Source organism: Barbus barbus (genome assembly GCF_936440315.1).
Source record: "Barbus barbus genome assembly, chromosome: 6".
NCBI lineage: Eukaryota > Metazoa > Chordata > Actinopteri > Cypriniformes > Cyprinidae > Barbus > Barbus barbus.
In genome coordinates, this window is record NC_136734.1 from 16,679,779 (window position 1) to 16,705,741 (window position 25,963).

The 25,963-nt window shown below is 37.0% G+C and overlaps 1 protein-coding gene across 1 annotated transcript in view; it reads left to right on the forward strand.

Annotated features, from left to right (window-relative positions):
- The window catches only part of LOC306871695 (AP-1 complex subunit beta-1-like), a 37,458-nt gene extending 11,527 nt beyond the window's left edge, over positions 1 to 25,931 (forward strand). Inside the window, exons 15-22 of the mRNA XM_079419790.1 lie at positions 4,536 to 4,577; positions 5,634 to 5,780; positions 7,169 to 7,314; positions 7,992 to 8,121; positions 10,261 to 10,345; positions 10,525 to 10,611; positions 16,342 to 16,496; positions 24,584 to 25,931. Coding sequence (XP_079275916.1) covers positions 4,536 to 4,577; positions 5,634 to 5,780; positions 7,169 to 7,314; positions 7,992 to 8,121; positions 10,261 to 10,345; positions 10,525 to 10,611; positions 16,342 to 16,496; positions 24,584 to 24,658 — 867 coding nt within the window. The 3' untranslated portion in view covers positions 24,659 to 25,931. The remainder of the gene's footprint in view (positions 1 to 4,535; positions 4,578 to 5,633; positions 5,781 to 7,168; positions 7,315 to 7,991; positions 8,122 to 10,260; positions 10,346 to 10,524; positions 10,612 to 16,341; positions 16,497 to 24,583) is intronic.
- The last annotated feature ends 32 nt before the right edge of the window (positions 25,932 to 25,963 follow it).

The following is a 25,963-nucleotide window of genomic DNA, read 5'->3' on the forward strand; positions in this document are numbered from 1 at the left end:
TTTGATTGCTTTGATTTCAAGTAAGTATACTGTTGGCGGTGGAAAAACAAGCTGGATCAGTGTGTATCGTCCCAAATTGTACTGTACCGTACTGTACCACACTGCTCGTTGAAAACGAGGCTTAAGACTTTTCTTATCTCAGTGGCAATTTGATAAATTTATGTAATTTATTTTAAAAGTGTTTAGATTTTTATACAAAATATGTATACAAGACATTTTATATGAAATTTAAATTCTGTCAATGTTTATTTTTTTATTTTTTTTATAATAAGAAATGCTGTTTGAAGGAAGTTTCATATCAATTTGTTATGATTTTACAGTAGTGACGCCTGTATTATAATAACCATGGTATTTTGGTAGAAACTATGCTTGCTTAATTGTGAATATGAAGGGAGTGCTGTTTTTTTCAACAAAAGAGTGGAAATGATTTAGCATTTTAGCCATTCATTTTATTTTCAATAATTACATATTTAGTATGTTTCATAATTATATTGCTTCACTAGTGAGCTGAAATTTGTAATTCAGCAACATTTGCCGCAATCATGTCCTCAGGTATGCACATGCAACAGTTTTCACTAGTTTTTCACTTGTGTTCAGCCTGGATAGCATGTTCACTGGTGCAGGTGTGGTTTAAAGGTTTTAGGGCACTCCACTCAGCGTGAGATGAATGAATGCAGCAGAATATTTCACATTTAAGCGATAACCACACTCGTTACCATGGCCACCACGTCTCACAAGCTTCTGTCTGATGACAGTGAACAGGGTGAAACAGCAGCGAGGTCAGCGCTTCTTAACTGGAATATGATTGCGTAAGCACTCTGACTTCCCAATCAAGCGCTCATCATTTATTGACACAGTGCTGAATGCTGCTCAGTACTGCAAATCCAAACTTGAATAATAATGGAGCAAACTGAAGGGTGATCGTGACTATACAGTTTATGGTGTATATATAATGGAAATTATTTTCTTTGCTCTGCTCTTTTGATAAGAGTTTGATGCATGTAGACATACAGTGGTTGCAAAAGTCTCAATCTGATGTGCCTGTCCTTTTAAAATATCATGCTGCTGAATTATAAATTATGGCCCCTTTAATATTATTTTGAGCATTGATTATAGTTGTAGGACTGGCATGTGTTGAAGTGGAGAGACTGTGGTATGTGAAGTGTTCTGACTTTGTTTGAGAGCTCAAAAGTATTACATCATACCAGCCACCGGCCCTGCTCTCCTAAACTCGCTGAAGCCACAGCACCAGAACCCCAGAGCTGAAAGTCTTGCCGCTTTATACACAGTCATCAGCCCACATAAAATCGTCCACTCAACACACACATACACAATTCCTGGGGGAAGTAAAGAGAACATTTACATTTTTGGTCAGGATCTGTTCAAACGTTTATAGTTTCTTATTTACACTTATTTTAGTATTAGCATTAACACTCAATTTTAAGATGACAGTTACGTTACATGTACTTAACAATGGTAATAACTATAAATTGTATATAATTACAAGTAACTAACCTTAAACTTAACCCAATAGTAAGTATATGTAATATGTACTTATTTGTGTAATTACACTGTAACAACATCACCTTAAAATATTTCTCTTTCTTCCGTGGAACATAAATTAAGATATTGCACCGAATGTCTAAGCTGCTCTTTTCCATATACTGAAAAAATTTGGAATTAACACAATTTGCACTCAAAAATAGTTGGTAAAGTTCACATTTAATTACAAGAAATGACAACTAACACATTGAATTAAATGTGAAATTGTGTGACATACTCCAATAATCTTTGATGTATTTACAACTTATTTACAACAAAACAAATGGCAGTAAATGATGGCTCTTGAGCTTTAAAAATAAAATGCAAAAAGACTGGCACACCATTATGTTTGCTCCCAAAGAATGCTTTATAATTTAATGGATTTCAATGTTTCAAAATTTAACATCTTACAAGAATACCTTCTTTTGTGCTCCACTAAAGAAAATTGTATTGTCTGGAATGACATGAGGGTAAATAAATACTGACAGAAATGTTTGGGTGATCTGTCCCTTTAATGAATATTATTGGAAATATTGTGTGCATATGCCAGGATCTTCACATCCAGAAACGATTTGTTAATTTCTTTTTTTTTTCTGGAGCCACAAAAGTCCTATTTCCTCCTCCTTGTGTATAATTGGATTTGTCAAGCAGGCATCTTGCAGGCATTTCCAGCATGGCACATGTGAAGCGTTTATATCTGGGCAGCGCAGGTGCTGCTTCTCAGTGCAATCTTCTCCCAAATTGGAGGAGTTACTGTGTCAGAGCTTTGCACGGGTGCTCTATATAAACCAGGATAGAGAGGCATGCCACTTGCTGTGTGAAGATGCTGTTCTAGCTCAAGCTGTGTTCAACAGGGTGTAAGAAAAGGTTTTGTGATCCCGTCTCTAGACTAGTGATAGGCTCATAATTGAGTTTCCCTGCTCAGTGATACTCCTCATGAACTACTCCTCTGCAAAATAACAAAATTCAGGTTTTGAGACTTAATGTGCTAGAGTCAGCAGTTAAATCAGTATTTGGTGGTGGAAAAGTCAAGGTGCTGGCTCTTGTGCCCTTGGCAAGATAAGAACTTACAGTTGGGTCACAATAGTTTACTGGCAGACTAGTCACTTACCTAGATTTATTCTCTTATACATACAGTTCAAAGCGTTTGGGGTTGGTCATTTTTTTTTTTTTTTTGAAAAGTCTCTTATGCTCACCAACTCTGCGTTTATTTGATCAAACATGAAAGTAAAACACTAAAAATATTGTGAAAGTAACAATTTTAAAGTTTTCTATTTTAATGTATTTTTGAAATTATTCCTATGATGGAAATTACTACAGTTTTCAATGTCACATGATCCTTCAGAAATCATTCTAATATGATGATTTGGTGCTCAAAAAACATTTCTTAATATTATTAATTTTGAAAACTGATTATTTCTACAAAGTAGACTGGAATATACAAGATTTAGAATGGATTGTCAAATAAATTAGCAACCCCCCCCCCCCCCCCCCCCCCTCCACCTAACTGTTAAACCTGGCCGTAACTCGCAGCTTAACACTAACACAAAGCTTTGTATTCAGTACAGTGAATATACTTCTGCTGACTGAGTCATTCCAATAAAATACCAATGTGTTCGTCATGCTTATCAAGGAGACAGAGTTCAGAGCCGAGGAATGTTAAACACTGAACAGTCTGCAGAGCATTCTGACTGCTCAAGGTCGTCAGTGTTTCAAAGAGATGAACACTGCGGACTCAGCACCTGAAGGGATTCATTTTGAACCTCATGGTCTCAACGGCCTCTATAGCTCATATCAGATGCACATTGACATTTAACAGGTCTCTAAGTCTATGTCTAATCTGAATCACATTATGACTCAGAAAGCATCAAATGTTTCTTTTTTTTCTCTATCCATTGAGATTTGGTTCAGAATATTTGCATTTGACATAACCATCCATAGCCATTTCTGTTTCTATCCATAACTAGTGGTGGTTGAGGAGATCTCCCCCTTGTATGTAAAGCGCTTTGACTCCCTAGAAAAGCGCAATATAAATGTAACCAATTAATTATTATTTCTCCCGTACCCTAAACGTTGCTTGTTGCACTTCACGGCTCCGCTTGTGATTTGTGTCCTGCTGTGTATGAGGCGGCATGGTTGTTTAATCTTGCTCATTTTCTCACTGTGAAAATCAAGGGGATTGTACGGTTGAAGGTCAGTAAGGAATGTGGACAAAAGCAGCATTGACTCTGTTTTCTTTCTAAATGAACATTTATAGTGTTATTGTGCATGATGCATCGGTGAACCAAATTCCAAACAAAAAGAAATGTTAGTCTTTCATCAAAATTGAATATTTTGATATACTGAAACATTTTTCCTTCATTGCTGATATCACCGAAACTCTTATTTTCAACCTCACCAACCGCCTGTTATATAAAACAATTTCACAGTCCAATTATTGTCAATGGATAAAATAGTCTTGCCTTTTATAATATTCCTTTTATTTTTGTTTGTATTATTTGTTTTACTGTAAAAAAAGCTCTTGTAGCAATATTTCTCTCAGGTTATGGAAATATTTCTGTCATATTGTTCAGAAAGTCTAGTGGATTTTTTTTTTTTCTTCAGTAATTCAGTGCAGTAACTTCCCTCACAAATCATTTTTTTCTTAAATTCCACAACTTTTGTTAATACACAAGCTGAATTGTTGCTTTCCGCCTATGAAAGGAACCCGGGAGCGCTGCTCAACTCTTCTCTGGGATGCCTCTGTCATCAGCTTCACTCGTCTCAGTCTTGGTCAACAGCTGAATTAATGGCAGCCGGGGTCTCAAAGATTACATTTTGAGGTTGATTTTAGCCATGGCAAAAACAAAGTTTGAAACAGCAGGCTTTAAAAGTTGTTTGTGATGTCTTTTGTAAACAGGAAAACTCTGTTATTAATGGATCCTTGACATGTCTCTCTGTCTCTCTCATGTTGTTTGTTGGCCTGGAAATGGGTCTTCTGTTCCCTGTTATAGCTCGGGGGAGATCTGGGAGGAGGTGTTGGGGGCAGTCCTGCAGTAAGTGAGCTCCTCTCTCTCTCCGCTCGTATCCGTCTGTCCGCACTCAGCATGTTGTGTGCTATTTATATGATTCTTAATAGCCTGTGTGGAGTAGCACCTAGCTGTGTGTTCTGCTTTTTCTTTCTTTTGCATGCACAAAAATCCACCCTGTTTTTTTAGGTGATATGTTGAACTTCTCTAAAGACTTCTGTTTAACATAACCTGCTTTGTCTTTTGACTTTTAAGTATCGTTGTTTTTTGGGGGGGTGGGGGGGTACCTTAATGCCTTGTTTCTCCTTGGACTGCTCTTATTTAGACTGCTCGTCAAAAGTTTGGAATACTAAGTTTTTCAAATGTTTTTGAAAGTAGTCACTTATGCTCATTGAGGCTGCATTTATTTGATTTGTTAATAAAATTAATATTATGAAATATTTTTGGAATTAAATATATTTCAAATGTAAAAGAGCTGAAATTTTAGCAGCCATTACTCCAGTCTTCAATGTCACATTCTGATCCTTCAGAATGAAACATTTCTCATTATTATCAATGTTGAAAACCCATTTTTGCTGCTTAATATTTTTGTGGAGCAAAAACGTAATTAGGTTTCCACAAATAATTACAGCAGTTACTATTTCATTTATTAATAATTGAGCACCAGTGATAGTTGATAATAACTGGACCACCAAATCAGCATATTAGAATAATTTCTAAAGAATCACATGCTACTTAATGCCTGCTGACATTTCAGCTTTGACATCACAGGAAAATTGCATTTTAAAATATATTAAAATAGAAAACAGTTCCTTTAATATTATTTTCTTTCACAATATCATTTAAAATAAATTTGTTTTTGCAGTGTGTACTTAGTGAGCACAGGGGATGTCTTTTAAAAACACTGCAATTATTCCAAACGTTTGACTTGTAGTGTGGTTTTCCCTAACACAACTGCACAACTGGTATCGCCTACATGAAGAAATCCTGTTGCTGTTGCTTGAAAGATTACAAAAATGCTTGCTAGAGTAGTTTCAACTCTTTTGACACTCCGAAGTCTTATGAACTCAATGTGTCACGCAGGTGGGCCAAAATTTCATCCCGTCATCGGTACCCAACACCTTTGCGCCATCTCCTACACCTGCTGCGCTCAGCAGCGGCCTCAATGACCTGTTTGAGTTGTCCTCAGGAATGTCCATTGCTACAGGAGGATATGTGGCACCTAAAACTGTGAGTTTTACTCAACATTAAACTGTAAACCATAACCCCTCACCCTTTTCTGATCTATTATATTACTTCTCTATAGGGGTGTGCTCAAAATATCGATTCTTAGATACATACCGATATAATAAAAAAAGATACAGTATCGATATTCTAGCCTTTAGTATCGATACTCCGCCCAGCCATTAGGGGGCGCAGTGGCGCCCACGAGTTTCAAAAAAACTCATGGAAAATGTTAAAGCAAGATGTAGCATTTAAGCGATTTCATAGTGAAATATGTTATGGCAGTACATGGTGTCACAAAAAAGAATTATAAGAAGATTTAATAAGAAGTTAAGAATAATAAGAAGAAGATGTTGTGCTTGTGTGAGCTCAGACTGTACCCTTGGAAAGTTAAATGTTGACTTGTGGTAATTTCCAGATTAATACAATTTGTGTACAATTAATCAGAGCACTTAAAGTTGCAAATATTTAAGCAAAATGCACTGTTATAATGCACTTTTGTCTTCAATAAATTGAAGAAAAATGCAGAGTTCTGTTTGAGTAAATGTGTTCAGCATTAACTAATTGGCTCTGGCCCATGTATTTTTATTGAATCGTATCGAATCGTGTCACATTGTATTAAATCGTATCGAGACAGCTCTGTATCGAGGTACGTATCGAATCGTGACCTGTGTATCGAGGTATGTATCGTATCGCCAGGTTCTCCAAGGTATACAGCCCTACTTCTCTAACATCCAGCCAATCAAAACAGCCGGAACCTGTCCAAATCCAATTCTTGCTAGCCTAAACTTGTTTCAGTTCAGTACCTTATGAGGACTGGTTTCAGCTGGGGCACTCACATCCCAGAAGCATACCAGGGCATATCTCACTAGAAGCCATTTCATTCATAATGAAGAGCCTTTCAAGAAGGGAAGTTCAGTCTGTTCTCATTCTCCAGCATGAGCATTAACTTCATGTGCTACATAAATACAGGCACGCAGAACGACTCCCGGGGGAACAACATCTCGGGCAACATCATTAATAAGAGCTCCATTGGAGCCAGAATAGGTCAGTAGAGTAGGACAGAGCACAATTAGTTCTTATTAGGATACTTTATAAACTACCTTGTAGAGTTCTTCCAATTCCCCTGGAGCTCTGAGAGCCTCGTGCTACACATATATGTGTTAGTTTGTCTCTTTTAATCTGATTTAGTTTAATTGTGGATGCCAGCTCAGTTCTTGTAGGCAACAGGGTTTGGGTGAGTGAGATTAGGTGAATGTCAGACTCCTCTATTTAACTGCCCTTCAATTTAGAATGTTTATCCTCTTAGAGAAGATCATAGCCTTACTTAATTAATTAGACAAACTGTAAATTAGAGAATGTATTGTGAATACTCATTTCTTTGGTTTGTGAAGATATGGCTGCCAGCAGTCAAAGCAAAAGGACTGGAGATATCTGGAACCTTCTCTCGGCGTCAAGGTCACATGTACATGGACATGTCCTTCATCAATAAAGCCCTGCAGCACATGACTGACTTTGCCATCCAGTTCAACAAGAACAGGTCTGTGTTTGTGTTTCTGTTTACAGTCATTGTGATAGTTGATGGTGATCATTGTGGCATATTTTCCTGTAACCATTTTACAGAATGAAGCTTTTAAATTTGAGTAATTGTTAGTTTATATGAAATAATTCAAATATCTTTATATTAAATAATTCAAATATAATATAAATGGCTATATAATTGCATTTTATATATATATATTATATTTTATAAATTAGAATAAATAAATGTATGTAGAATTTTTGTTAATAGATTTTTAAATTTATATTGTGAAATATATTTTAATGACATTTAAAATACACTATGATTAAAATATTCTTGGTCAGTAGGATTTAAAGGAAATGACTATTTTTACATAGCAAAGATGCTTTAAATTGAACAAAAGTGATATTTATAATGTAATAATTAATCAAAAATTATAAAATTGTACAACTGTTTTCAACATTAATAATAAAAAGAAAAGTTTCTTGATTACTTGTTCAAATGTTTTCTGATTAGACGTAGATTTAAACCCTGAATTGTTTTGAATCCTAAAAGTTATAGGCCACATAGCCAGTAACTCTAATTTTTGCTCTAGTTGCCAAGTGTTAATATGGCTTTCCTGTAACTGATACATGACATAGAGCAAATAGAGACTATCTACATATGTTTTATTGTCTTTTTTGTTGTGTCTCTAGTTTTGGAGTGATCCCCACCACACCTCTCCCCGTTCACACTCCACTGATGCCCAGCCAGAGCATCGACGTCTCGCTCCCTCTCAACACCATCGGCCCTGTGATGAAAATGGACCCACTCAACAACCTGCAGGTACAATGCGTTATTGCCTTTTGCCATGTATTCCCCCCCCCCGTACACATCCACACACGCCCATTGGGTCCTCCTAGAATCCATTACATGCATTAATCATCCCACAGGAAATAACACCTTACAAATATGCAGTTAATGTGTAAATTACATCTCTGTGTATCCAAACCTCCAAACTCTCAACTGCACAGCACGCACGATTGAGTCAGACGTCTAACCCCACGTGCTTCATTAGATACTGAGATCATTTGTGTGAACAGCGGCTGCAAAACATTCAATTTCATGCCTTTTAAAACACTCTAGATAATGAGTACTTGCCCACGGCATCTAGTCTACTAATGCAGATAATCAATCAGATACAGATATCATTATGAATCATCATCGTTTCATATGATTTATATCGACATGTTTCTGCCTCATTAGTTTAACACCAGTGTGCTGGTTTATCTTAAGATGGACGTCCAACAGTGTTTGCTCTGACTGTTCCTTCCTTTAGAATTCATTTACACCACGATGTCCCAGCATATTTCCTCCTCCACCTCTATTTTCTGCCTGTGACATCCTGCTCTTTGCTTCATGTGTCCCCTGTTTAAGGATCACCTTCTGTGACTTTTTCTCCTCTTCACTGTTGTTAGTATCAAGCATCTGGGTATTAAGCTGAGCTGCCTGCAGAGTGTTTATGACCTGTGTTAATGAGTTCAGCTTTCTCATGAGCTCAAGAGTCATCACTGTAAACAGCAACTGAATGCCCTTTGAGTGGCCGGGAGATGCTATGACCTGACCCATGTCCAAGTTAATTAAACAGGTGTATTTAATATCGTCCTGTCTTCTCAAACCCGTACCAGTCTCTTTCTTCTGTGGAACACAAAAAGATGCATTTTGATGAGTATACAAGCCGCCCTTTTCCAGAAAATTTTTATTTGGCATAAAATAAAAATCCAACCTCTCTATTTTGTACATGCATGTTATAAATTATTCTGATTGATTCATCCAAGTGTGCTTTTTTTTTATTCTTTTTTTTTTTTACTTATTATTTAAGGAGGTAGTATTAACCAAAGATGAAAATTTGTTGAAAATGAACTCACCCTCAGGCCATCCAAGATGTAGATGACTTTGTTTATTCATCTGAACAGATTTGGAGAAATTTAGCGTTCGGTGAATGGGTACCGTCAGAATGAGAGTCCAAACTGCTGATAAAAGCATCACAATAATCCACGAGTAATCCACACGACTCCAGTCAATCTATTAACGTCTTGAGAATTGAAAAGCTGCAAGAAATAAATCCATCATTAAGGTGTTTTAACTTTAAACTGTAACTTCTGGCCTGAGTTCATAATTCATAATAATAATTAAAAAAGCCCATCCTCTTCTCACATCAATATCCAGTGCCATATTTGTTAAGGACTGCGTTATGGATTATGGACTCATTTTTGAAGAAACAGTTTGAAGGTAAAACAGTTTAAAGATGGATTTGTTTCTTACAAACATGCAGATTTTCACTTCATTAGATGTTAATAGATGGACTGATGTCAATTACTTGTGTGTTGTTATGATGTTTTATGATGTTTCTGATGGCACCTATTCACTGCAAGTGAGCAAGAGATGTAATGCTAAATTTTTCCAAATCTGTTCCAATGAAGAAACAAACTCATCTACATCTTGGGCAGCCTGGGGTTGAGCAAATTTTCATTTTGGAAATTTTCATTTCATTTTTTAAAACTATTTTTAAAACCAATCCGAAAATACAGAAAAATCTGCCAATTGTGCTTCTATGTCCAACCAAGAATAAAAATGATCTTCCTTTCCAACAAAAAACACACTGGGTGTATAGAGGTCAGTTATGCCATAATTTATTCATTGGATTTCTATGGCTCGATTTGTAGTCTAATAATATTTACATGGTGTAAAATATGAAAGAACTCATCAGCGGGGTGCAGCCATTGATTTCTGCCACCCCTCTCATCTGTTGTTGTGCCTTTATTCTTTGTTTCCCTTTTCTGTCCCTTTCTGTGCAATTGAAAGTTCTTTTTCCATTTGGTGAATAAAGATAGCATCAAAATGCAGTCGGGCTGCAGAGGCGTTTTAGACCCTTATATAGTGAAGTGTATTTAAAGTCTGACCACTCATCCTTTCTCACTCCAGGTGGCTGTGAAAAACAATATTGATGTCTTCTACTTCAGCACGCTGATTCCTCTCAACGTTTTCTTCGTGGAGGACGGCAAAATGGGTACAAGCACTCTGCGCACACATGCTCGATCTAAAAACAGCACACTGTTTCACACTGAGGTTTTGATTGAGTTTAGGATTAATAAAAGAGTGAATTGATTGGATGGAACTAGGATTGAACTCACTTAAGACACTGTTTGGCCATTACCACGTGATAATCTTTAAACTTTTCCTCAACAGAGCGTCAGGTGTTCTTGGCCACATGGAAGGACATTCCAAATGAGAATGAGCTGCAGTACCAGATCAAAGACTGCCACTTAAACGCAGGTGAGATCATCCAGCCCTCAACATGCATGACTCGTGAGTTTGTATAGAGGAGTTTTGTGATGTATGGATCAGTGGTCATTGAATCAAAGGTGGATAGAATCGAGGAAAGCTTACAAATAGCAGGGTAACTGGAAAGGACTTTTGATCTGTTTGCCAGAGCGCTCATACCTCTTTGTAATTTGGGCTCTGTCCGTATCCAAACTGGCACCTGATACAGATAGCTGCAACCTGCTAAAGTGTGTCTGCTTGAAAAACAACTTCATGTTTTTTTATGGGAAAAATACTAAAATATGCCCGGATACTAAAAGCCAGTTTACAACCCGAATTATGGAAATAATTTATATAGAAATTTATATTTAATCATTTAGCAGACTCTTTTATCGACTATGCAAAATTTTAGCGACTTACAAATGAGGACAACAGAAGCAATCAATTGTAGTATTAAAACAGATCCAAAACTAAAAGCTAAAACTTTATAAATACGACATATACACATTTTAAAAATAAAGAAATTACATAAAAATGACAAATGCATACAACAAAATTTCAAAACTTAAAATTTAAATGAAAAACTAAAAATAAAGCTAAAAACAATTCAAAATATTAAAAAACAAAAGGTATAAGAGTACAATAATGATTCTAACAACACTAAGCCAAACACCAAAAAACAACTACATAGGTGTATGTACAACCACACACATATTTATACATTCAATATATATATTCTTTCATTTCCATGTAGTTTGTTGAAGTACTAAAATAAATCAAATTAAATAAAACTAAAACTTAATAAAAAACCTATGCAGACATAATAAAAAAAACTACAAACATTATTCCAACTTTAAAATAGATAAATACAAATCAAACTACATTAGTTTATCAGTAATCCCAAAAAAATAACACGGAGCCAAACAGACATGCTAACAAAAAACAACAACTTGCACATAGTAAGAAATGTGTGTGTGTGTATGTGTGTGTACATATACATACATATATTTTAATTCGGCAGTGGTGCATTACATTTTTAAGAACTGACAGTAAAGACATTTATAATGTTACAAAAGATTTATATTTGTTTGCGTCACGGTTTAATAAAATTAACCAGCACAGTAGTTTTCAACATTGATAATAAGAAATGTTTCTTGGGGTGCAAGTTTATATAAGAGCGATATCACACGAGTTGAATAAGTAAGGGATAATCAACGGTTTGGCGTGCATTAAAGGATTTTAAATGCACGACGCGGAGGCAAAGAGCCACCCAACGTGAAGTGCATTTAAAATCCTTTAATGCACGGCAAGCCGTTGATTATAATGCTTATTCCCTGGTCATTTGTCAAGTTATAGACAAGTTAAAACTAGTATTGCTCTTTGCAGCGCAATATTTGACCGAATGGGTACAAATGATGGTTATTTTCGTCAGTTATGGCTTGTTAGCTCATCATTTTGCCTGCTTCAAATCAGATCAGACAGAGATGAAACAATGTGGTAAGATCACATTTATTTGAATGAATTATAGCATTTATTTCAATCGATTATTGATTGATCGAGAGAGAGATGACAGTTGTGTGTGCATTACCTGCTGTGTGCGTTACCTTAAAAACAGCGATTTTACCACCTCGTTGCTGAGGTGGCAATCTAGTATTGGGCTATTTTTTTATAAAAATCACGGGGTAGCGTTGACGACAAGTTTATGTGTGTGAGCAGTGCAGTCTGCGATCTCTCTCTCTCTCTCTCTCTCTCTCTCTCTCTCTCTCTCTCTGTGTGTGTGTTTGTTTGTTTGTGTGCAAGTGATGTGTGTGGGTTTGTGTGCATCAATTAAAGCAGCCATTAATATGATATGGTGATTAAACTGACTTGGAACTACCTGTGCATTAAACAGTTTTACTGCATGCCTGCCAGCCAATCAGAATCCAGTATTCAGACAGACCATGGAATAATATTATGCAATAAACAACAACAGCCATCATAAAAGTTGCTAGGCATTTCAGTCAAAAGTACAAAGACAGTGCTCTTACAGCATTAAATTTACATAAAATATAATATGATGAGATTTTGCTCTGTCAAAACTATTTGCTCTGAAACAAATAATAGATTAATGAGACCAAAGACTGTGCATTAGATTTACCCAAAACAAATTATATCTCATGTTTAACCACTATAGAGACATCAGAGCCAGCGCAAATTCGAGAAGATCTGGCCGAGATGGTTGATTTATGAACGCTGAACGGCTGCTAACGCCTTGGAGCTCACATTTTTTTACACTCCTGGTATTAAAGTTTGCACAGGCCTCATTATAGTCACAGACAATGTTGAATCGCATACGTTATTGATTTATGACTGTGACTTCATGATGCTCTGATATTAAGCCAACAATTTAATTGTTTGCTTGAAGCTTTATTACACAACATCCTCTGCATTTCAAATAAAATAATAATAATAATAATAATAAAGGGTCTCTTGACGCCAAAGGAAGAAAAAAAAGAGTTCCCACCATTCTGTTATTATTCATACTTAATGATTTAGTCTGGTGTCAATGTTAAAATGTTGTGGAACGTGGCGGGTTGTGCACAGACTCTGACAGAGCTGGTTTATTTCAAGGCTTATCAGCTCGCTATTTGTATTCATCAACCTGGAGCCAATTTGAGCATACAGACACAGACGTGGGGGGTGGAGGAGCACCGAACACCGGGACCAGCACAGAGAGCCTGTTTCACTCTCTGGAATTACTGATCAGACGCCCAGAGGTGCCTTAATCACCATCTCACTTTCCCTGCTTTCATCTGCTCTCTTTTTAGCAAGCACACACCCGACACACAGCCGTATAAAGTATTTGTGGTCTGATCGTCACATGTAGTTCATGCAAGAACAGCAGTAGTTTGACAAATCCAGCTTTGATTTCCTCCCCCCTTTTCCTTTGATGCCTTGTTTTGGGAGGAGAAATCATGCAGTTTGGTTTCAGTCGTGTTTATTAGCATGTAGAGAATAATCGACTGCTGTTGTGAGACGCCGATTGGCTCTTGCTTGCCATGACTTGAATAACAATGTGAATGTAATGGAGCGCACAAATGAGGGCAGGCTATAACAGAATGCCTTTTCCTACACCATTTCCATTGCTGTTATTTGTAAATGACTGAATGTTTTCTCGTAGAATTGAATTAGTGGGAAGGTGTTTGGCATTTTGTTGTTGTTGAGACTGGCTGATTTGTTCTTTATCAGTTCTCGAGTCCAGGAGGATAAGATGCGCTCCTGTCCGTGGATCAACAGATTCCTAATTATGAATAATTTCAGCTCTTAATTCAGCAGAAAATAAACATCACTAATTAGTTTTCAGCGTTAATGTTTTACAACCGTTTACAAACCTCATTTATATGCTGCAGAATTAATTGCTGCCTGTACATGAACATTACAAAGATTTAAAATAATTGAATTGCTTCATACAGGTTCTCATCTTTGGTGTGGGCAGGACGTTCTAATAATTTACATTTATGGATGCATTTATTTTGAACTTTTTAGCTGTCACTGATGTTACTAGACCAATTCAAAATTTAGATTTTTGTAATTTGATTACAAATACAGTAAAAACAGTAATCTTGTGAAATATAACAATTCAAAATAAATATTGTTTTTATGTTTAAAATGTCATTTGTTCCTGTGATGGCAAAGCTGAATTTTCAGCAGCCATTACTTCTTCATTGTCACATGATCCTTCAGAAATCATTCTAATATGCTGACTTGGTGCTCAAGAAACATTTAGTATATTTAACAGTGTTGAAAACTGTTGTGACAATTATATTTTACCATTTTTTTGCCAGTTATGTATTCAAATTGTTTGCAAAAATTGAGATGATCATTTTTGCTGCAAGATGTGACCGCAATAACATCTGTTACACAACTGCATACATTACACTCATATTTAGTGGTGCTTACTGAGACAAGTATCACCATAACTCTTTTTCATATTTTGGTTAAGGGTTTTTTGAAATCCCTAACCCAGAGTAATAAACATTAGCCTGTAACTCACTACAGATGTGAATGATACCTCAAATCATGCGGCTTTGTTGAGGAGAGAGGTGCTATTACTTTTCTAAGCGGTTAGATATGCAGTTGACACCTGGCAGGTGATAAAATGGGTGAAAATATCCCATAATTGACCGAAATATCACAGGTGGGCCACCTAGCAACCGCATAGCAATGTGCTAAAAATAATTCTGTACACTTAAGCAACCGCATAGCAATGCCTTGGCAGCCACCCACAAAACCCTAGCATTGTAGCGACATGTTTTGCATTTTCTTTAGAAAATCTGTATTAATATTGCACTGTGTTGCTCCTCATCTGCCTCTCTCTCCTGTCATGAGCCGCTCTGTGTATGCTGTGTAATGTGAAGGTAGACTCTCAGGATTGACAGCAGTAGTGTGAACTGGAGTGAGTCACAGCACACTCCCCATGTTGCTAACACCAGCTGTCATCACCTGATTCTGTGGCTTATATAACACACACTGACTGCCACCGTCCTCGGACCTCCCTCTCTCGGTGTATAAATGTTTTCCATCTTCTTTGTCCGTCACCCTTATGGCTTTTTATTTCCCCAATCCATCTCTCTCCCTCTTCAAACACTTCATTGTGTTTTATTATGCCCCTTTACTTTGCTCTTGCGTCCTTGTCTTTCAGCGCATGTCTATCTCTGTTGCCAAGGGTTTCATCATTCTCTCTCTCTCTTTCCATGCCGTCCAGTGCTCCCAAAATGCAATGATATGGCTCAGGAGTGATTTATTCTAGAACAGCGTCACTCAGGAGTTTCATGGTATGATGTGTAAAGTAGTTTTAGGACAGTCAGTTACATGAAGTAGATTACCTTATAATGGAATAAGAGGTTTTTGTTTAATATTATTGTTATATTATATATTTTATGTTTACTTCGTGTGTTTGTCGGTGCCCCCCCCCCCCCTAACTTGTGACTTGTCAAGACAAAATTTTGAACAATAAAATATCCTATGGATTGAGAATGTCACCCAAATTTTTGGAGGTGTATATTTATGCTGAAAATTCCTGAAAGAAATTGAGGTGTAACACTGCAGGGCTGTATAAATAAATTTGGAAGAAGTTCCCAATCATTACAAATGTAATTAATAATCACATGTAAACTTTATTTTCAACTTTATTTTAGATAATGCCTATGTGTGTGTGTGTAGCGAGTCCAATTTTACTTTAAATTGGTAAAATGTAAGTTTATTTTAAAGTATTCAGAATTCATTAGAATAATTTTATGATTGTAGGCAAAGCCTTTTTTTCCACCCAAATGACAAGAGAAAGATGAATGGCCTTTTTCGAGGATGATGCAATTCTGTGTGTTGCTGCTCAAATACCAGTCTCCAACAAGGAAGTAGAAAGTAGTGAATTTTGGTTCATTATGTGCCTTTAGCTGTGCTAATGCTCATACTTTGCATGCTGTGCTAATGCTCTTTGCCAACCATAAGCTGATTGTGAAAAAACTGGCAGAAATGTCTCCATTCCGAGTGTATTCAATGCGTTCATCCATAGTACAAACAGGTCATTTCCATGTAGTATAGTCCATTCCTGTTACATAGGAAATACTCGTAACCAGTGCTCATTAGACCATTCAAGGTTGTTGTTTTTTAAATGGATAAATTGTAGCTTTTCTGCTGATAACTGTACTCTAGTGAGAGACTTATGTGAATATCTTGGTAATCATGCGTCTGTGGTATTGACAGATATGGTGTCAGGCAAACTGCAGAACAACAACATCTACACCATTGCCAAGAGGAACGTAGAAGGCCAGGACATGCTGTATCAGTCGCTCAAACTTACCAATGGGATCTGGATCCTCGCCGAACTCCGCATACAACCTGGCAATCCCAATTACACGGTAATCGCTCACAGCACAAAGATTGACCTATTGTGTATTCAAACAAAGTCTGCCTCGAGGAGCGCATGCCAATTTGACGCAAAAGAGCAAAATAAATCTTGTCCCTTGACAGACAAAATGCTTTTGACATAGTCCAGAACATATTCAAGGACATCCTTCATCCCTAAATTTGACAGAATACTATGTTAATGTCAAACCTGGCTTATTTGTCTTTTCTCTTTTTTGTACACCAATCCACTCCAAGGATTCAGCACATTATTATATAATTCAGTGCTCTGAAGATCAGGCTTTTAAAACATGATAAATTTATGACCGTGAAAGTCTTGCTTTCTGCTTGACTTGCTTGCCTAATGCATTAAATGAACAGGAGCATTCGGAAAAGGCTTGTCGCACGACAGGTGGAGTATTGATCCCCATTTTTAGCTCATGGCGCCCCAGTGCCCTTTGATTCTGTCGTATCAAATAATTATTCATTTGTGTCAGTGCTATTTAACGTTCCTGAATTATCTTCACATACAGTGACATGCATACATGCCGTTACAGCATCTCAATAAGTGGCAGCACTCTCCTCTCCTAGAGTTTAATGCACTACATTTAGTCTACTTTTTTGTTTATTTTACAGTGTGGCTGCCTCTGAGTAAACACACAGTCTATAAGTGAATCAGCTGTTTATTCACTAACTCCTTTAACAGATTCAGAGAGTAATTTGTTTAACGGATTCAGAGGCCTTTGTGTGATTCTTTAAAAGAACCAGCTAATAAGTGGTTACTTTCACTTGTGATTCAGACAACACTAGTTGCGTGCAAACAATAAGAACAAAACTTTAAAAATGATTTAATAATCTTTGTATTATTCTGTGGTTTCCCAGTCTTTCATTGTATATTGGTGACCACAGACTCATATCTTGGGTATGGTGTAAATTCTAATAAAGATGAAGTTGCAGAGTGCTACAACTGCTTACAGATGATGATGATATTAATAAAAAGATAACACCTAACAGTAGGGTATTATTTGGCAACATTAGTTAATGCATTGACTAGCATGAAATAACAAAGAGCAGTATATTTTTCAGACCACTAGCTAAGATTATTAAATGAAGGACTGTATTGTTCATTGTTAAATAATGTGAAACCGTATTACCAATAGCATTAATAATAATAATGTCGTTTTTCATGTATTATCGTAAAAATATATAAAAAACTTTAGTTTCTACATTTCACGTGATATTCACATCTTCGCATCTCATATATATATATATATATATATATATATATATATATATATATATATATAAACACTTAGACATTTTAGGGTTAAAAGTGTTTACATTTTTTTTTAAACATACTTTATTTACCGTGTGGTATTTTCAGACTTTCTTGTGTTAAACACAAAAAGCATATTAAATAGAATGTCCAAGCTGCTCTTTTCCTATGAATATGAATGACAATGACTGCTGTCCCTGCTCCCCATCCACTTTCATTGTGTGGGAAAAAAGCAGCTTGGACATTCTGCTAAATTTATCCTTTTGTGTTTCACACAAAAAAGAAAAACTCTTACAGGTTTTACATTACATTGTTGAAACGATTTTTATTGTCAAGCGAATCTCTTTAAGGTCCCTTAAGTGTGGGTACATATAAACGTCATATTATATCATTCATATCAGCCTTTGAGCAGCAGCGACAATCAGTATGAACGGTGCTTCACAAACCTCTCATCTGGTATCAAATCTGGTTGCATTTTTTAAATTGAGATGCCGAGTATGGAAATGAGTGCTGCTCATCTGTTTGAGGTCTGTACTTGCATGTTTTATAATTCATGTGGGGCCAAACAGCAGCGCTCTGCTCGACGCTCTGCCTGGTGAATTGAAATTTCTTTTGCTCAGTGAGGCACAGAACACAGGTTGAGCACCTGCAGTGATCCTTTCCTTGGCAACAGCATGACACTGGAGATTGATAAGCTCCAGCTGCTCATTCGACAGTGACATTGTTATAATGGGGGTGAGTGTGAGACAAATTACAGCATCATATTCAACAGTTTTTAATGCTTGTTCATCTAACACCAAGCACTTGGTTAAAACTGGCTTTGACAAGCTAAACAGAAAATCCCTCTTCAGATCTTCACAACTCGCTGCTAAGCATGCAGTGATGTGTAAATGTGTGTTTGTGTAAGAGACAGTGTGTACACGGCAGATGGTCAGGAAAAACGCTGCCTGTGCAGGTAGTGAACGGATGGAAATCGTAAAGAACTTAAAGGTTCTGGATTTGATTCTATTAATTCTTCTAGTACTTTGAAGGCATAAATAGTTTTGAGGCGCCAGAGACCCGCCTTCACCCCTTCTCCTGTTAGTTAAAACGCGGTCCGCCGGGCTTAGAAACTGAGCCACTCGGGAAGGCCAGGAGCTGGATTTTGGTTGACAGAGGCTATCTGAGACGCACGCTGTTTGGGCATTTCTAGAGAAGTGAGCGCTTATCTCCACACCCCGGCTGTATCAACCTTGGACCACAATGTTTAATATATACACAAAAATAATATATAAATGCAGTAATTGGCATTTATATTAAACAAAATATAAAACATAAATAACATGATAATGTGCCATTAATTAGGCGAATATTATAATAATATTAATATACTAAATACTACTGATAAAATGCATACTGTGTATGGGTCAAAGACGAGACGTCTCATTTTGGTGTCTGCATCAAATTAAGTTTACAAAATTTATTTTATATACATAGAAAACTTATTAAATGCAAGTGGCTATTAAAGTTTCAAATAACTTTTGTGAAAATATAGGTTCCATTCTCATTCAGCGTTACAAATATTTATGTAGAAATTCTGTTACCTAATTTTATTCTTATTTTATTCATTTACTTAAAAAAAAAAAAATATATATATATATATATATATATATATATGACCCATTGACATCACCAAACTTTTGCATTCTTCTTTTGTGATGCTTTTCCAGGCTTTCAGCGCAGCCTCTTTCAGTTGTTGTTTGTTTTGGGGGGTTACCCCCTTCAGTCTCCTCTTTAGCAGGTAAAAGGCATGCTCTATAGGGTTTAAAGTCCCCCTGTAGTGAAAAGTTTTTTTATGTTGTTCATTTGTCTGTGTGGTGTTTTTAATATGCTTCTAGACTAACCATGTGCCATTCCATTAATCAACACCATTGCTGAGTATTTTCTCCTTAAAACTGTAGTTTCCCAATGGCACTCCCAGAAATGCGGTTTAAAACAGCCTTCGGGTTGCTACGCCACAAACCAATAACGTCAAGGGATCGATTCCACCCGAAGCTGTGGTTTAATGTGAATTTAGAACTGCTACCTGTTCAATGTCTGTTACTTAGTACACCAGTGGCTTCTTTCTTCTTCAGGACATTCCAAATGGTTGAAATGGCTATGGCCAATGTGTGTGCAATGGCTCAGATTGATTTTCCTTCTCTCAGCTTCACAATTGCTTGTTTTTCACCCATAGACAGCTCTCTGGTTTTCATGTTGGTTACACCTCTTAACTATAAATGCAGTTTGAACAGGCAAAACCCAAATCTGAAACTGAGCATAGACATTCAGTGCTAATTATTGTTTGAATAATCATTGTGATAGGACACAGCTGGGCAACAAAATACACCTGTCAGTCACATGTTCCAATACTTTTGCTCACATGAAAAATGGGTGGGTTCAAACTAGGGATGCACCGAATCCAGGATTCGGATTCGGCCGAATCCTGGGCTTTTTGACGGGGTTCGGTTTCGGCCGAACCTTAGATTTATTTTCCACCGAAACCGAACCCTAGACTTGCGCTACGACGTCACACGGCCGTTGATTACGTGAAGGTGTTTACATAGGACCCGTTCGAATGTAGTAGGCTGTAAGAATCTGAAAATGGAACTCGTAAGCAAAAAAAGTTTTGTTTGGCAGTATACTTTAAACCAAAAGAAGGCGATTCAAGTCGAGCTTTATGTTCAATTTGCAATGCCAATTTGTCTCGTGGTGGCAAGTAGAGCCCTGCGCGGGACTGTTTTCTTCGTCCCGCCGAATTTCTGACCATTATCGCCCGCTCCCGCAAAACTCTGAGAATTTATTCCCGCACGATAATAGAGATGCATTGATTTTGTCTTCTCCCGTCCCGCAGGAAAAAAAAACGTATTGTATTGCTATTATTAAAGAGATTCATGTTTGTTCCTTTCCCTGACCTGCATGTATTCTGACGCACTGGTAGGGAAGATGAATATAGCCTGGGCTATCGGAGCTATATTAGCCGCCCATTCCCGCCCGCAGCAAAGTTCAAACCGCCCGCTCCCGCGAGATTTGCGTTGGGTCCCGCGGGACCCGGCGGGTCCCAATCCCAATGCAGCCCTCTTGGCAAGGACCCTAAGCAGTACACAACATCGCCGATGTTAAAACTAAGGATGCGAGTAGGATTCGGTATTCGGTTTCGGATTCGGCCGAATCTTAAACAGTGGATTCGGTATTCGGCCGAACCCCAAAAATCTGGATTCGGTGCATCCCTAGTCAACAAAAGGTGATATCTTCTAAGCTATGTCTCAGCTCCAGATGTAAATACCTTGAAATAAAAGCCGGTATTTAAATCTCTTGTCTGATATTCATCTTTTGATGTCAAACTCAAATGTTTTCAGTCTACAGCAAAAATAAAGGAATTGGCCTCACCGTCCCAATACTTTTGGAGGGGAGTGTGTGTGTATGTATATGTGCGTGTGTGTGTGTGTGTGTGTGTGTGTGTGTGTGTGTGTGTATGTATATGTATATGTGTATATATATATATATATATATATATATATATATATATATATATATATATGTATGTGCCCTCCATAAGTATTGGAACAGTAAAGACAAAATTGCTCTGTTGGCTGTGGAGTCGAGACATTAGCAAATATGATTAAAAGATGAATATGAGACAAAACTACAGAATGTCACATTTTATTATTAGCCGTTTCAACACGTACATGTTTTACCAAATAAAAAGAACCGCACTTTTAGAGTCCATCCCACTCATTGATGTGAGCATAAGTATTGGGACAGTTGAACATAAGGCAGATATAAAAGATTAAAAGCTATTATTTAGTTGTAGATCCCTTGCGCACAATCACAGCAGTGAGTCTGTGACCCATAGACATCACCAGACTCTTGGTCTCATCCTTTGAAATACTTTTCCCAGCCTTTAATGCAGTCAATTCCAATTGTTGCTTGTTTTGGGGAGTTTCTGCCTTTACTCTCGTCTCCAGCTGGTGAAATTCATGTTCAATCGGATTTAAATCTGGAGATTGACTTGGGCAATCTAAGACTTTCCATTTCTTTGCTCTTATAAATTCCTTGACTGAACTGGCAGGGTGTTTTGGGTCATTGTCCTGATGCAATATGAAGCACTTCCCAATGAATCTGGTGGCATTTTCTTGAATGTTGGTTGGCAAGATAGTTTTGTACCCTTCCAAATTCATTCTGCTACTGTCATCATACATTAAGTCATCAGTAAAGTTGAGAGGGTCTGTTCCAGAGACAGCCATGCATGCCCATGCCATGACACCACCTCCAGCATGCTTTACAGATGAGGCTGTATTCTTGGGATCATTGCAGTTCCCTTTTTTTCTCCACATTTTTGCTTTTCCATCACTTAGATAAAGGTTCATCTTTGTCTCATCGGTCCATAAACACAGCTCCAAAACTCCTCTGGCTCACCTTTGTGCTTTTTTGCAAACTCTATAAAGAACCAACTCAGAGTTCGCTCCATTTCATGCTATAGACTCATTAGCAGTGTTGTGCTTTATAATTAGTGCAGGAACACAGACGTCAGAACACATCCAGATTCACTGTTTCTATATGTTGTTTTTGTGAAGGCAGCATAGGTGTATTGCTCACTGCCTCTGATTTCCCACAATCCTGTGTGTGTGGTTGGCAGTTGGTGGAAATAATAAGAATGGCATCTGATGAAAGAGTTGAAATAATTCATGAATGTAATTTTTTTCAACTTGTGATTCTATTTCCAGTGAGAAATAAGCATTGTAGTCCTTAGAACAAAAACCAGTCTCAACTGACTGACCAGCTAGGCAGCTGCTTTCAGTTTCAACAGCCATGGACTCTTTCTTTCTGTTGGGAAGTTGGCGGTCACATTAAGAGTCTGCTAAATAGACTAATCTATTGATTACCAGTAGACCCTTCTTGATTATTCAGAAGGCATCCGTTCAGCCACCAATGCTGAGTTTGATTGCCTGTGGCCCCCTGAGGCCTGGTCGGCTCAGTGCGATCAGAAACCCTACTTGATCCCAGACAATTGATTTTTAATGAGACATCGGCTCTCAGTATTCTGGCAGTAGCTGGCTCTGATCTGAACAGATGATAACTGGACTCCATCGAGCCAGCGCGGTTTAACCTAACAGCCGGTGATGGAGTGCTGTTGTCTGCCAAGAGCCAAGGCCTCTGGAAACACATTCCTCAAGTAGAGGTAAACAATACAAGCCCTGCTGTACGTGGGATTATGTTCCTGGTGGTCTGAGAATTACTCCGTGCAATCAATTGGATTTATCAACTTATCTTCTGTCAGTCTAAATATAGTGGCATTTAAAGGGAAGCGTTCATTGACCAAAAAGAAATGTGAATTTTCTGAGGGGGGTTTTGTTTGCTTCTCAGGGTGAATATAGTTACAATTGCAGTGTTCACTGTACCGTTTTTTTTTTTAAAGGTTCACTATAGTGCTTTGAAACAGGCAGCGTTATTCTATGTGTTTACATCATTTTAACTGAAACAGGAAGACAGGACGGGACATATCAAGCAGCCCCGTCCCCTTTTTTAAATAGCTAATAGCATTTGTTTATATCACAGCTGGAGCTTTGACAGGGTATAACAGCCACAATCTCATCCATATTGATATAAAATATAGCAGTCTGTAGAATTCAAAGGGGTCCGATACGTTTTGTGGTATGCACCGACTTGCGCATAGGATCCGTTCCATGCTATCATGTCTGTGGACAAGAGCAGACTGTAAAATAAATAAATAAATATATCTGAACAGGGGTCAACTAAATGCAGTGTAGTCCAAAAGTCTGTGACTCACTTTCAGAATCTAATTTAAACCAGCAAAAACATATTTGGGTTTTGAAAAATTTAAACTAAGAAATGTTGGAAAATAAAATGCATAAGAAATATTCTGCACTGTTTCTGGATCACTAATCAAATAAGTGAATTTCTGACATTGATCATGTGGCTCTTTGTACAGACAGGCAGAATTTTTTGCCATGTTTGTTCTTTGGATCATCTGAAATGATTATCAGCTTGACACAAACTTGTGTAGTTCATGTTGCTGTCATTTAAAGTAAAAGGGGCAAAAACTTCTCAGGTCCACTTTTTACTCAAGTTATGCATATATTACTCAAATAGTGTGTGTGTGTGTATATATATGTATGAGTGTGTGTGTGTGTGTATATATATATGTGTGTGTATATATGTGTGTATATATATATATATGTATGTGTGTGTGTGTATATGTGTGTATTTATGTGTATATATATATATGCATGCATATATACATTTTTGACTCTATATACTGATACTGTGCAGATCGTCTTATGGGCTTAAAGGGAACATTGATTGTAACACTTCAGTTTTTAAGTGGGTAGCGCTTTACTTGTCTGTCTTCACTCAAGGCTTCTTGAAATGGTGAAAAAACAGCTATAACTCCAGTACAAGAAAAACCTCTTACAGCAGTCATTCATGGCACATATTACTGTTTTATTGTATACATGTTGCCCTCAAGAGTGGTGGGTCATGACCCAAAAGGTTGCTCAGGTCTGTTATCTGATCACAATAAATGCAGAGGATGAACATTTGTGGCTATTATTAACTGTTTCTGCCTTTGCCCTATTAGTCTTTCATTTTATTTGTTATATTAATAATTGTCAATGTTTGATTATGAGGACATTTTTTTTTCCTTTTCATAAAATTAAACTTTTTGTTTGTATGACTCGCTGTCCTAAAACAAGCACTTTGTTGCACATTTTTAATAGAGCACTCCACATTTAATTTTAAGTTACTCATTGCTTGTTTTTTTCTTTCCTTTTTTTTTTTTTTTAGCTCTCTCTGAAATGCAGGGCTCCAGAGGTGTCTCAGTATGTGTACCAGATGTACGATGCCATTCTGAAGAATTGAACGTCTCTATCATCCTTTTCTCCCTCTACGTATGTGTCCGCAGAATCCAGCTTTCCAGGTTTTCTGCCATTTTAAATCCATCTATAGGTACCAGTTTACTCCATGTGCCCACTATGTAAAAATCATGTTCTGTTCTAGCCAAATGTCTTGATGTTGTTGATAAAGTGTTGAAGGGAATTTTGGAACACAGCACCAGTGTGATTGTTTTTTTTTTATTATTGTTTAAGTGCTTGGTCAGTACTTCACCTTCACACGCCCTGTATTGGTCATATGCAAAGAAGGAAAAAGTGTACAAGTTGAATCTATAAATAGCATCAAAGGAATGTAACGAAGCAGATGTCTGGCATACAGAAATGTGTACTTTAAAATGTTATCCTGTTTTAATGGTAACCACTTAAAAACCACTGTAGTTACTTTAAATAGTTACCATTTTGACATCATTTACATCATGGATTTTGGCATTATTGCTTTTGTTTTACTCTCTGATATGCTGCAATGTTGCTTCTTGCAATGTGCCAGCTATCTGATATTAGCCTTGCATGCTTCGACCAACACAAAAATGCCACATTCCTTTTAATGTTTTTTATACCTTGTTCATCTTAACATTGTATGAACATGCCAACACTCCATCAATGTCTTATATTGTTTGAACTGCTATGAATCAACTTAATGTGATAGAAAAGACTGAAACATGTTTTCTATCGATCTTATATAAGTGGGCCATCTGATATTCATTCCCATACTAAATCCATCCATATGTGAGATATTGTGCTTGTGAAAGTGAGTAGGTTTTGTGATGATGTTTTTGGTCTCTTGGAGTGTTACAAATATCTGTTCAACATTAGTATACAACCTTGCTCAGCTTTGGTTCAAACTAACACACTAACATATAGAGATGCAATTAAAAGAGAGTAGAGTTTGTTTTATTCCCTGAAACTGTACTAGTCTTCATGGTGGTGCTGGTGACTAAATGTGAACTTTTTTTGTTGCCATAGTTGCTAATGTGCCTGTGAACCTGCATGTAAGCAGCGTCCAATAAACATCTGCCAGTAGAACACTTGTGTAAGAAGGTAAAATATTAAGACAGTAACCCTTATATGTGCAAATATGAGTTTTAATGATTACTGTGTTGCCAATGTGATCACAGTGCATATCAGTACTGAAATGTGATGTCTGACATAAAGAAATTGAACAAAACAACTGATCAGATTGTTTCAGATTTATTTTATGAATGGTAATTCAAAATAAAGTCAGCAGTGTGTATTCTACCTCACTATCTTTGTTCTTATGCAGTTCATCTGTATT